At 44.4% G+C, this 12913-nt stretch overlaps 1 protein-coding gene across 1 annotated transcript in view; it reads left to right on the top strand.

Moving 5' to 3' along the window:
- The first annotated feature begins 387 nt into the window (after nucleotides 1–387).
- The window catches only part of TMEFF1 (transmembrane protein with EGF like and two follistatin like domains 1), a 92900-nt gene continuing 80374 nt past the window's right edge, over nucleotides 388–12913 (top strand). Inside the window, exon 1 of the mRNA XM_068553035.1 lies at nucleotides 388–610. Coding sequence (XP_068409136.1) covers nucleotides 415–610 — 196 coding nt within the window. The 5' untranslated portion in view covers nucleotides 388–414. The remainder of the gene's footprint in view (nucleotides 611–12913) is intronic.

The following is a 12913-nucleotide window of genomic DNA, read 5'->3' as shown; positions in this document are numbered from 1 at the left end:
TGTCACGCTCCCCTCACCGGGCGGGCCGGGGTCTTTGTGACGCGGCGGCGACGGCTGCGGACACAAAGGGAAGGCAAGCAGGCGAGCGAGGGGCTGGGCCTGCCCCAGCCCCGCGACCCCCGCCCCACGACCCCCTCCCGCCGCGCGCGCGCCCGCTCGTCCCCCGGCCTCGGTCTCCCCGGCGCGGGCTCGAACCCTCGCGCGCACCCGTCCCGACCCTCCGACTCCGTCCCGAGCGCGGCGGGCCCGGGCCTGGCGGGCGCTGCGGGTGGGGCGGGGATGCTGGGGGGCTGCTCCCGGGCGCAGCGGCGCGGCTGGTAGTTGGCGCCGAGGCAGCGGCGGGGCTCCCGGCGCGCGGCTGGATGCCCGGGGCCTGCGCTTCCCTGCGCTTCCCGCCGTCCAGGGGCGCCAGTCATGGGCGCCGCGGCCGCTGAGGCGCCGCTCCGGCTGCCGGCCGCGCCCCCGCTCGCCTTCTGCTGCTACACGTCGGTGCTTCTGCTCTTCGCTTTCTCTCTGCCCGGGAGCCGTGCGTCCAACCAGCCCCCGGGTGGCGGCGGCGGCGGCGGCGGGGACTGTCCCGGCGGCAAAGGCAAGAGCATCAACTGCTCAGGTAGGACTGGCCGGAGCGCGCCCCTGCGGCCCCTCCCTCCCTCCGCTCCCGCTGCCGCCTCCCTGCAGGTCCCCGCGACCCGGCTGGGCCGGGCCCGGGCGTGGGGGTCCCGGGAGCGGGGCCGAGGGTGAGCGAGGGCGCGGGGCAGGGCGCGAGCGCGCGGTGCGGGCTTGGGGACCGGCGTGGGGCCGGGGAGTGGCTGTGCGTGCGTCCGTGTGTGCCGGGTGGCTGGGCGCGGGCGGCCGGGAGTGTTGGGAGGAGGTGAGGCCCGGCCGGCGAAGGGGAGGCAGCGGCCGGGGCCCCCGGTGTGATCGTGGGTGTACACGCGGGAGCGCGTGTTTGTGTTGTGAAGGCTCAGGGGAGGGAGGGCGGCCCCAGGCAGGGATTTTCTGTGTGTATGTGTGACGGTGAGGGGCCAGGGGAGTGACCGTGCGCTGGGGAGATTCCTTCTTCGGGCACTCGGGTCTCAGAGGGGTCGTGTGGGTAAAGGGAACGGGTGGCCCAGAGGACGCAGATTGACCAAGTAGAGTGACAGTGTGTGTGTGTCTTTTGGGTTGAGAGGTGGGCGCTCGGAGCTTGGAGTGACCCCGGGTCTGTGGATATGAGCAGGGAAGGTCCTGGGGCCCGGGAAGTGACCCTCTGCTTTTGTGTGTTGCGCTGGGTGAAGCCAGGAGCTCTGGGATGTGCCGGGGGTATGCACTGAGCAGGAAGGGTGCGGGTCCTGGGGTGAACCTCGTTTGTGTCGATTCAGAGGGAGGTTAGCTAGGGAATCATCCTGTGTAGGATTTGGCTAATAGAAAGAGGCAGTTAGGTCTCAGGGAGTGCCTCTGTGTAGCAAGGTGTGAGCCGGGTTAAGGTGGTGTGGAAAGAGGGAAGCGGTTCCGAGGGAGTGATCGTGTGCGTGCGTTTGTCTGCTTTGCGGGAGGGCCTGGAGGTTGGCAGCCACGGGAGCACGGGAGTGACCTCTCCCCTCTCTCCAAGGCCATCTGCACCCCCGCAGCTGCTGGAAACAAAGAGCCTGCTGGGGACGAGACTGTGGAGGAGGGTATCCTGGCCGTGAAGTTCCCTTTTCCTTTCACAACGGGTCCCAGAGGAGCCCTGGGGCAAGGAGACGCTTCCAGGTCTCATTTAGGGGTGGGTAGGTCCTCCTGGAGCTGGCCTGGCGGATGCTAGTGATCATAAGCCACAGCCTTGCTAACTTGCCCTTTTATCAGTTCTCATTCTCCACTTGTCTTCTTTGAACCAAGGGTGGGAGAAGCAGCACGGGGGATGGGGGAGAGGGGGAAAGAGAGGGTGGACAGGCCACAGGGAATCCCGCTGGTCTGCCTGCCAGACAACCTTTGTACCCAAAGGGCTCTTGAAGGGGCATTGTTTTTGGGGGAGTGAGGAGGGAGCCAGAGGGCCTCAGCACAGATGCTTATGCTACCCTACATGAAGAAAACCTTTGGCCTGCTGTTAAGGTTTGAAGGTCTAAAAATCTTTTAATAATTTTCATAATGGCATGTTTTATGATGGGGGAGGGGTTAGCATAGTAAACAACAGTGTGTCCATTAAAACTTTTCCATCCATGAAACAACTTTTACTTTATTTTTCTAATTAAAAAAAACTTTATTTATTTTTGGCTGTGTTGGGTCTTCATTGCTGCGTGCCGGCTTTCTCTAGTTGGGGCTCACGGGCTTCTCTTGTTGTGGAGCACGGGCTCTAGGTGCACGGGTTTCAGTAGTAGTGGCACGTGGGCTTCAGTAGTTGTGGCTCCCGGGCTCTAGAGCGCAGGCTCAGTAGTTGTGGCACACGGGCTTAGTTGCTCCACGGCATATGGGATCTTCCTGGACCAGGGCTCGAACCCGTGTCCCCTGCACTGGCAGGCGGATTCGTAACCACTGCGCCACCAGGGAAGTCCCTATTTTTCTAATGTTAAGTGGAATATGGGATAATACTTTAACCATTAATCACACTTTAATGGTTAAAAATAAAAGTCATTTGTATAATAGAGTGCCTTTTTGTAACAAATACTGGTTATCAAACTAGTAAGTGATCACACCATGTCAAAATGTTTTATGGGCTAATGTGCTTATTTGTTCTTGCTGAGCTAATTTGTCCTTAGCAAAATAAAGTGTGTATTGAGGGATGTTTTTGTGTATGCATTCTAACTCTTTGTGGATAGTACAAGTTTTAAGAAAGGACATACAGGGCTGGAAACCCACATGGTGTGGAAAAAAGGGACTGATTTGGGGATTTTGGCTCTTGCTAAGCAACTGTGTGATTTGGAGCAAGTTACTTAATTTTTCTTAGTTTCCTCTTTTATTAAAAGAGGGATTTGGATTTAATAATATCTGAGCCTTCTTTCAAGGGTATATTGATATTTTGATATATATAACAGTAAATTAGGCTCATCAAATAAAATGTTTCCTAATGCTAAGATATACTTGAATAACTGGGTCTAAAGCTAGAGTTTTAACTAAATGATATTTGTAGATTCTTGTCCTAACTCTTTCTAGGATGAAGATCTGAGAATGATTCATATGAAAAATAAAATTTTTAAAAAAAATTAATTAATTTTTGGCTGTGTTGGGTCTTCGTTTCTGTGCGAGGGCTTTCTCTAGTTGCGGCAAGCGGGGGCCACTCTTCATCGCGGTGCGCGGGCCTCTCACTGTCACGGCCTCTCTTGTTACGGAGCACAGGCTCCAGACGCGCAGGCTCAGTAATTGTGGCTCACTGGCCTAGCTGCTCTGCGGCATGTGGGATCTTCCCAGACCAAGGCTCGAACCCGTGTCCCCTGCATTGGCAGGCAGATTCTCAACCAATGCGCCACCAGGGAAGCCCTAAAATTTTTAAAAATAAATTTATTTTTGGCTGCGTTGGGTCTTCATTGCTGTGCGTGGGCTTTCTCTAGTTGTGGTGAGAGGGGGCTGCTCTTCATTGCGGTGTGCGGGCTTCTCATTGCGGTGGCGAAAGGGGGCTGCTCTTCATTGCGGTGTGCGGGCTTCTCATTGCGGTGGCTTCTCTTGTTGCGGAGCACGGGCTCTAGGTGCACGGGCTTCAGTAGTTGTGGCATGTGGGCTCAGTAGTTGTGGCTCGCGGGCTCTAGAGCACAGGCTCAGTGGTTGTGGCACACAGGCTTAGTTGCTCCGCGGCATGTGGCATCTTCCCGGACCAGGGATCGAACCCATGTCCCCTGCACTGGCAGGTGGATTCTTAACCACTGTGGCACTAGGGAAGCCCCGGAAAATAAATTTTTTAAAGTTGATTAATTAGAAAGCTATAATACTCCAGTCTGAACATAGGCATCTATTAATGCAGGTTGAGATTGTGCATAGATTTTTTTAGTAGCTTTTATTACCCAGGTATTTTCCACAAAGTTTACTCCTTTACATGTTTGAGTTTTAAAATCTAAATGCTGGCCTCGACTCCCTGTTGATTTTCATTTTGGGTTTTGGACCATCATTTCAGCTTACTCTGACCTTTCTGAAGCCTGATTCTGTCTGGCTGTGTGAGTTGGGTCACTCACAGCTTTGTGGCCCTTGTAAATGTGAAGAGCAGATCTGTGGCTTTATTAAATTAATAGAAGTTGTCTAGATTGTGGAAAAGAATGGAACTATGTGATATTTTACTGCAGACTTCCTTCTAAATCGGTTGATGTTGATACATTAATCAACCAGATGTTCAGCCAGCTATGCATCCTCCTAGTTGCATTTAACAGATTTTTGAGCTTCTGCTGTTCAACATTTTCCCATTTTGTTCGCCAGCCTATCATTAAAAGATTCTGTCAGATTGTCTTGTTTGAATCAGTATATATATATGTCTGTATCATCCATTTTCCATTTTAGTAATCATCAAAAAGCAAATGTCGTATAGTCTGCCTTAATCAAGAGCACATGGTGGCTTTTTCTTTTTATTGTGTTCAAAAACTTATTTACCCATTCTAGAGTTTTTCAGTGGATATGTGACAACTTTACTTATGGATTTTTTTTCTGGATTTCCATTTCTCCTTTTTTGAAAATTGAGAATGCATTCTCTCATTTCTGGTCTTCTGGCACCTTGTCAAAATAGCTTAGATAATCAGCAGTCAGATCTTAAAGTTTTTTCAGTACCATGGAGTATGATTTGTTTGGATCAGAAAGCAAATTCTTTTGAACTAGCTCTCTATTCCATTACTGTCCACTTTCCATGCCACTTACCTTAGATGTTAGCTTTGTTTTATCAGAGTTCTACCTTTCCTAGTTTGAAGGTCATGCTCTTTGGAGAAGATTACGTAAACAAAGAAGAAACTGAAAGGATCTGTATTATCCCTGTTATCTCTTGATATTACAACATCTTCCCTAAGCAATGGGCCCTTTGTTTATCTCTTCTTGTTCTAAACAAGACTTTAAAAAAAAATTGTCCTCTGTCTCAGTTCTCCACTCATTCTGGACTTTATATTTATTGTTTCGATTTTATATCTTTTTATTTGTACTTATTCTTTTAAAAATCTAACTTATCAGAAAGCTCCATGTCCATCCAAAGAGAAAAAAGTTCGGAAATACAGGATTTATGTGAAGAAAAATGAACCTTGAACCCAGGAGACCAGGTAACCTTAGACATGCCCCCCCTCCCCCTTTTTTTCATTTATAATGTGAAGATAATTTATCATTATCTTTATCATAGTCTTTTTTGGCTCTAGGGTGTTAGAGAAGAAAAAATGAGGCTAAACATGTGAGACATAGATGTCTTAGGGAATGGGGTTAAAGAGAAAGAAAAACATTCAGAGAGACCAACAAGCTGCGTTGGTGAGAGACGTAAGGTGGAGAATTTGAAGTAGGTTTTCAAAATGTCACGGGAATTAGAAGTGGATCCTCTGGATTGTGGTGGTGGTAAGGATGGTATAAATGGATGATATAAACTTCAGATTAAGAGAAGTGCCTTGTTGAGAAATTAAGGAAACACTCCCATTTACCATCACATCAAAAAGAATAAAATACCTAGGAATAAACCTACCTAAGGAGGCAAAAGACCTATATTCCAAAAACTGTAAGACGCTGATGAAAGAAATTGAAATGACACAACAGATGGAAGGATGTACTGTGTTCTTGGGCTGGAAGAATCAATGTTGTTAAAATGACCATACTGGGACTTCCCTGATGGCACAGTGATTAAGAATCCTGCCAATGCAGGAGACACAGGTTCGATCCCTGGTCTGGGAAGATCCCACATGCTGCGGAGCAACTAAGGCCGTAAGCCACAGCTACTGAGCCTGCGCTCTAGAGCCCGTGAGCCACAACTACTGAAGCCCACACGCCTAGAGCACGTGCTCTGCAGCAACAGAAGCCAACGCAATGAGAAGCACATGCACCGCAACAAAGAGTAGCCCCCACTTGCCGCAGCTAGAGAAAGCCTGCACACAGCAACGAAGACCCAACGCAGCCAAAAATAAATAAATTAAAAAATAAATAAATAAATAAAATGACCATACTATCCAAGGCAATCTACAGATTCAGTGCAATCCCTATCAAGTTACCAATGCATTTTTCATAGAAATAGAACAAAAAATTTTAAAATCTGTATGGAAACACAAAAGACCCTGAATAGCCAAAGCAATGTTGAGAAAGAAGAGCGGTGCTGGAGGAATTACACTCCCTGACTTCAGACTATACTACAAAGCTACAATAATCAAAACAGTATGGTACTGGCACAAAAATAGACATATAGATCAATGGAACAGGATAGAAAGCCCAGAAATAAACCTATGCACTTATGGTCAAATAATCTATGACAAAGGCAAGAATATACAATGGTCTCTTCAACAAGTGGTGCTGGGAAAACTGCACAGCTATGTGTAAAGGAATGAAATTGGAAGGAATTCCCTGGTGGTCATGGTTAGGACTCGGCACTTTCACTGCTGGGGCTCAAGTTTGATCCCTGGTCAGGGAACTAAGATCCTGCAAGCTGTGTGGCATGGCAAAAAATAAACAAACAAATAAACAAAAAAATGAAATTAGAACATTCTCTAACCCCATGTACAAAAGTAAACTAAAAATGGATTAAAGACCTAAATGTAAGACCAGATACTATAAAATGCATAGAGGAAAACATAGGCAGAATACTCTTTGACATAAATTGCAGCAATATTTTTTTGGATCCATCTCCTAGAGTAATGGAAATAAAAACAAAAATAAACAAATGGGACCTAAGAGAAGTGCCTTGTTAGTGGCAATTCAGGATTTTGGGGAATAAAAAGTGAATTTTTCCTAATTAGTATAAAATCTTGATCAGAACACTTCTAGATCCCTGGTATGTAATATGTGGGTGTTTATTAACTTATTTAATGAAACTTGATTGAATACCTACTTAGTATAACCTAATATACTAGATATTAAGGGAATATATGAGAGGTCATCTCTGCCTTCAAGGGCCTTATGTTCCAACAGAGGTGGTTAGTTAGCCTCTTATAAATATACACAGGAAATTTCTATTTACTAGACCTGGGCTTTCTCCCTCTTCCCTCTGCCCCACTCAAAAGTAAGCATTTATTGAACACTGACAGCATTGGAATTTTTAAAAGGTGTACAGTTAAGTGATTTTTAGTATAGTCACAAAGTTGTACTGTCATCACCACTATCTAATTCCAGGACATTTCACCCCAAAAAGAAGTCCCATACCTATTAACAGTGATTCCATGTTCCTCTTTCCCCCCAGCCCTTAGCAACTACTAATCTTGTTTCTGACGTTATGGATCTGCCTATTTTGGACGTTGCATATAAATGGAATCATACAGTATGTGGCCTTTTGTGTTTGGCTTCTTTCACTTAGCCTGACATTTTCAGGAGTCATCCATGTTGTAGCATGTATCAGAACTTTATTCCTTTTTATGGTTGAGTAATATTCCACAGTATGGATGTATATGGCGCATTTTGTTTTTCTGTCAGTTGATGGACATTTGGGTTGTTTACACTTTTTGGCTGTTATGAAAAATGCTGCTGTGAACATTCATGTACAAGTCTTTGTGTGGACATATGTTTTCAATTTTCTTGTTTAACTCTAACATTTTGAGGAACTAGCAAACTTTCCTAAAGGAGCTGCAACCATTTTAGATTTTCCCCAGCACTGTATGAGGGTTCCAGTTTCTCCACATCCTCTCCAACACTTGTTATTGTCTTTCTGATTACAGTCATCCTAGTTGGAGTCCTAGTTGAAGTTGTGGATCAATGTGGTTTCGATTTGCATTTCCCTAATGATGTTGAGCACGTTTTTATATGCGTAACAGCCATTTATATATCTTGTTTGGAAGAATGTCTATTCAGATCCTTTGCTGGGCTTGATTTTAACTTTCTGTATTAAACATTCCCTTAGTAAACCATACTGTCCAAATCCCACAGCACATAAATGCTCCAGTGGTAGGTTAACTCTGGTTTGTCTGTGTATCATTTGATTTCTCTGCTTACCAAGAATCAGTTGTGTTTGTTCTCAGATTTACTTATACCACTGGTACTTGTGAGTATAAATTAATAAATATTACTCAAGTAGATGAAATGTGAATGCACGAGGAATTGTTTTTATGCATTGCTTTGGAAAGACTTGATAAAGGCATGAAGCTGAAAGAATTGCCTTTCAATGAATTACATTGTGGTCAAGACAGCTGAAACAGATTGGGGAAACCTTATAAATCTCTGGAAGGACTCTGCTCCTAGAAAACTTTGCAAGTATTTTTAAGTCCTGTTCTACTGTAAAAGAGAGGAAAACGGACATTGTAGATAATGGATTATGAGTGTGGTTTATCCAAGGAAGGGGGGAGCTGCATTTGGCAGACCCAAAGGTCTTGATGCTACATGGGGAAATGAATGTACATTTATATGTTTAAAGTTAAAAATGGTTATAATATGTATGTGTCATTTAAAAAAATGATTCCTTGCTCTACCTGACTTTTATGATTAATTCATCAGTGAGAGTTTGCACTATTCAGGGTGCCCTAAGGAAGATACAGATAAAGTGTTGAGGAAATGAATAATTCTGATTTCTAGGAATCAAAACAATACTTTCTCTGAATAAGTGACACTCTAGCTGGGCTTTACAGGCAGAATGTCAGGCTGAAACACCAGCCCCACTTTTGCCTGTAACCTTCTTGTCCCAGTTATTTATCCCCTCAGCTCCTTCACGTCTTTAATATCACTTTCAAAATGATGCCTTAAAATTGCACCCTTTTCCACCTTCCACCCCTTCTGCCCCTCTCCCACTCTAATCCTCATTTATGTTTTCTTCCTGCTCCAAAGCACCTTTTCCTGTGTGACCTGTTATACATGTTACTTATTCTCCGACTCCTCTGTGTAGATCCATGAAGGCAGGGATTTTTGTCTGTTTCTTTCACTGCTGTATTATCTGTGCCTAGAACTGTGTCTGGCACAAAATTAGATGCCCATCTCATATATATATATATATTTTAAATTAATTAATTTATTTCATTAATTTATTTTTGGCTGTGTTGGGTCTTTGTTGCTGCATGCGGACTTTCTCTAGTTGAGGTGAGCGGGGTCTACTCTTCGTTGCAGTGCACGGGCTTCTCATTGCGGTGGCTTCTCTTGTTGCGGAGCATGGGCTCTAGGGCACGCAGGCTTCAGTAGTTGTGGCATGTGGGCTCAGTAGTTGTAGCTCGCGGGCTCTAGAGTGCAGGCTCAGTAGTTGTGGCGCATGGGCTTAGCTACTCCGCGGCATGTGGGATCTTCCCGGACCAGGACTCGAACCCGTGTACCCTGCATTGGCAGGCGGATTCTTAACCACTGCGCCACCAGGGAAGCCCCCCATCTCATATTTATTTGAGGAATTAATGACTGAATGAACGTAGAAACTGAGAAGAGTTGGAAAGAGTATTCTCTGGGCCATGGGAATGGTGTTGGAAAAGGTACAAAGATGCGACAGCGAGGGGAATATTTGGGGATACTGGGATGTGGGGATTAAGGCAGGAGGTGAGTCGCACAACTGCCACCACGTTAGAGGAAGGCCTTGAAGACTGAGCTGAAGATTTGGCACTTGCTCTGAAGACAAAGGGAAACTTAAAGGATTCGAGTGACATTGTGGTTTTAGAAAACAAAGTCTGGAATTGTTGAAGATGAAAGGGAGAAGGGAAGAGACTGGGAGCATGGTGAAAGATAACAATAGTAGAAATGGGGAGAACTCAGAGGACTTGTTTGGCCTGCACTGTATTTTTAAAAATTGCATTGGTTGTTAACCATTAAAAATCTTGAGGTGTCACTTAAAAATCTGGATTGTGGGGCTTCCCTGGTGGCGCAGTGGTTGAGAATCTGCCTGCCAATGCAGGGGACACGGGTTCGAGCCCTGGTCTGGGAAGATCCCACATGCCGCGGAGCAACTGGGCCCGTGAGCCACAATTACTGAGCCTGCGCATCTGGAGCCTGTGCTCCGCAACAAGAGAGGCCTCGATGGTGAGAGGCCCGCGCACCGTGATGAAGAGTGGTCCCCACTTGCCGCAACTGGAGAAAGCCCTCGCACAGAAACGAAGACTCAACACAGTCATAAATAAATAAATAAATAAATAAAAGAACGTGAATTTCTTTAAAAAAAATAAAAAAATCTGGATTGTGGTCTGCCTTTCTAAACTTGGAGGTATTGGTAACATTAGGTTCTTGCCACGTGGCAAAAATCCTCCAGAGTTGTCTAGTGGGGCATCAGCTGTTCACTTTGTTAGTCCCTACCCAGCCATCCTTTCACTGACCTTTTTCTCCCTTAGCTTCTGGATCACCTGCCATAGGAGGCGGGATGAACTGTGATGCTCTTGATTTGGGATGGAGAGCCTGTTTGGAGGAGGGTCAAATTGGTGTGTATTCCTTCCCTCATTCCTGTTACTCACCATCACCAACTTAAATGCAAATCCTTATTTCTGCAGTTTCAAACCCTTACCATCTGAGCACCTCTCCTGCCTGTAGTCCTTGCAACTTCTGCTGCACTCTGTTCTTTTTTTTTTTTTTTTAACATCTTTGTTGGAGTATAATTGCTTTACAATGGTGTGTTAGTTTCTGCTTTATAACAAAGTGAATCAGCTATACATAGACATACATCCCCATATCTCCTCCCTCTTGCGTCTCCCTCCCACCCTCCCTATCCCACCCCTCTAGGTGGTCACAAAGCACCGAGCTGATCTCCCTGAGCTATGTGGCTGCTTCCCACTAGCTATCTATTTTACATTTGGTAGTGTATATATGTCCATGCCACTCTCTCACTTCGTCCCAGCTTATCCTTCCCCTTCCCCGTGTCCTCAAGTCCATTCTCTACGTCTGCGTCTTTATTCCTGTCCTGCCCCTAGGTTCTTCAGAACCATTTTTTTTTTTTTTACATTACATATATATGTGTTAGCATACGGTATTTGTTTTTCTCTTTCTGACTTACTTCACTCTGTATGACAGACTCTGGGTCCATCCACCTCACTACAAATAGCTCAATTTTGTTTCTTTTTATGGCTGAGTAATATTCCATTGTATATATGTGCCACATCTTCTTTATCCATTCATCTGTCGATGGACACTTAGGTTGCTTCCATGTCCTGGCTATTGTAAATAGAGCTGCAATGAACATTGTGGTACATGACTCTTTTTTTTTTTTTTAAATATTGGCAAATCAGATCCAGCAGTGTTTTTAAATTTTATTTATTTATTTATGGCTGTGTTGGGTCTTCGTTTCTGTGCGAGGTCTCTCCCCAGTTGCGGCAAGTGGGGGCCACTCCTCATCGCGGTGCGCGGGCCTCCCACCATCGCGGCCTCTCTTGTTGCGGAGCACAGGCTCCAGACGTGCAGGCTCAGCAATTGTGGCTCACGGGCCTAGTCGCTCCGCGGCATGTGAGATCTTCCCAGACCAGGGCTCGAACCCGTGTCCCCTGCATTGGCAGGCAGACTCTAAACCACTGCGCCACCAGGGAAGCCCTGGTACATGACTCTTGTTGAATTATGGTTTTCTCAGGGTATATGCCCAGTAGTGGGATTGCTGGGTCATATGGTAGTTCTATTTTTAGTTTTTTAAGGAACCTCCATACTGTTCTCCATAGTGGCTGTATCAATTTACATTCCCACCAACAGTGCTGCACTCTGTTCTTTTCCTTCTCAACCTTTGCCTTGAATCCACCTCCTACCTCTTCGTATTTGAAAGCTACCCTGCTATCTCTGACTATACCATTTTCCTTGAAACACTCTCTAATGATATTTTTATCATATTTAGTTTTCCTTTATTAATTTTATATTTTAGTTTTAGTACTTCCTCTTTTTCAACTTTCCCTTTTTTTTCTTTCTAAATTCTTGAGGTGGAAACAGATCATTGTTTTTTTTCCCTTAAGACCACAGGCATTTGTGATAACACTCCTTTCATCATTGTTGTAAAATTTATGAATTTAGATATGTTACAGATAGTTTTGTGGTTTTGCATTATGGTCTAAGAATGTGTCATAGAATTTCTAGGTTTTCACATTAGAACTAGCTGTGTCTCTGCGTTCTAGTATGAGAACACATTTTATGAAATATACTTATACCTCAGAAAAGAAAGTATTATTTCCTTGGCTTCTTAGTCTCCTATTATATAACTGTTAATTTTACTTAAACTTAAAAAAATTTTTTGAATTTCAAACTTTGAGATAAGTTGATGTAGTATACCCAGATTTCCCAATTAAGGTTTCACCACATTTGCTCTATCGTAGTCTCTTTCTGTATCTAAGTCTATCTATCTCTATCTCTATCTATATGTATGTATGTCTCTATCTACCTTACATCTATATCTGTATCTATATTATATCTATATTTATGTATCTAAATCTTTCTTTTCTGAACCTGACTCTGCCAAGTTGGCTCCTACCAAGGGAAATGGTTTAATTTATGCTTTATATCAGTTCTGTACTTTTAATTCTTTGTGTTGTCATCTATTGTTAATGAAACATTGAAGCCTCCAGTTATAATACAGGTTTATTTTTCAAAATTTTTCTTATATTTTTGTTTTTATGTTATTCTCTTAGGGACATATACATTGAATAGTTTTTGTTTCATTTTTTGTTGTACTTTTTATTTTTGTGCAAGGCAGATTTAAAGAATCTCCTGAAGTCATAATGTTGCCCATTCCTTTTTGGATTTGTGTTTGTTTTTTAGTTTTAAGTGTTGGGATTTGTTTCCCAGTGTATATGTAGACCATTCTGCTTTCATAGGTATTCATCCCATTTACATTAAGTGAAGTAATTATGATATTTGTGCTACCCTCCATTATTGTGATTATCTTTTAAAATGTAAAATCCAGTTGTTTTTAGTATAGCCACAAGGTTGTGCAACCATCACCACAATCAATTTT

The sequence above is a fragment of the Eschrichtius robustus genome, chromosome 10 (genome assembly GCF_028021215.1).
Source record: "Eschrichtius robustus isolate mEscRob2 chromosome 10, mEscRob2.pri, whole genome shotgun sequence".
NCBI lineage: Eukaryota > Metazoa > Chordata > Mammalia > Artiodactyla > Eschrichtiidae > Eschrichtius > Eschrichtius robustus.
Note: the sequence above shows the minus strand (reverse complement) of the source record. Positions and strands in the feature narration are given on the sequence as shown.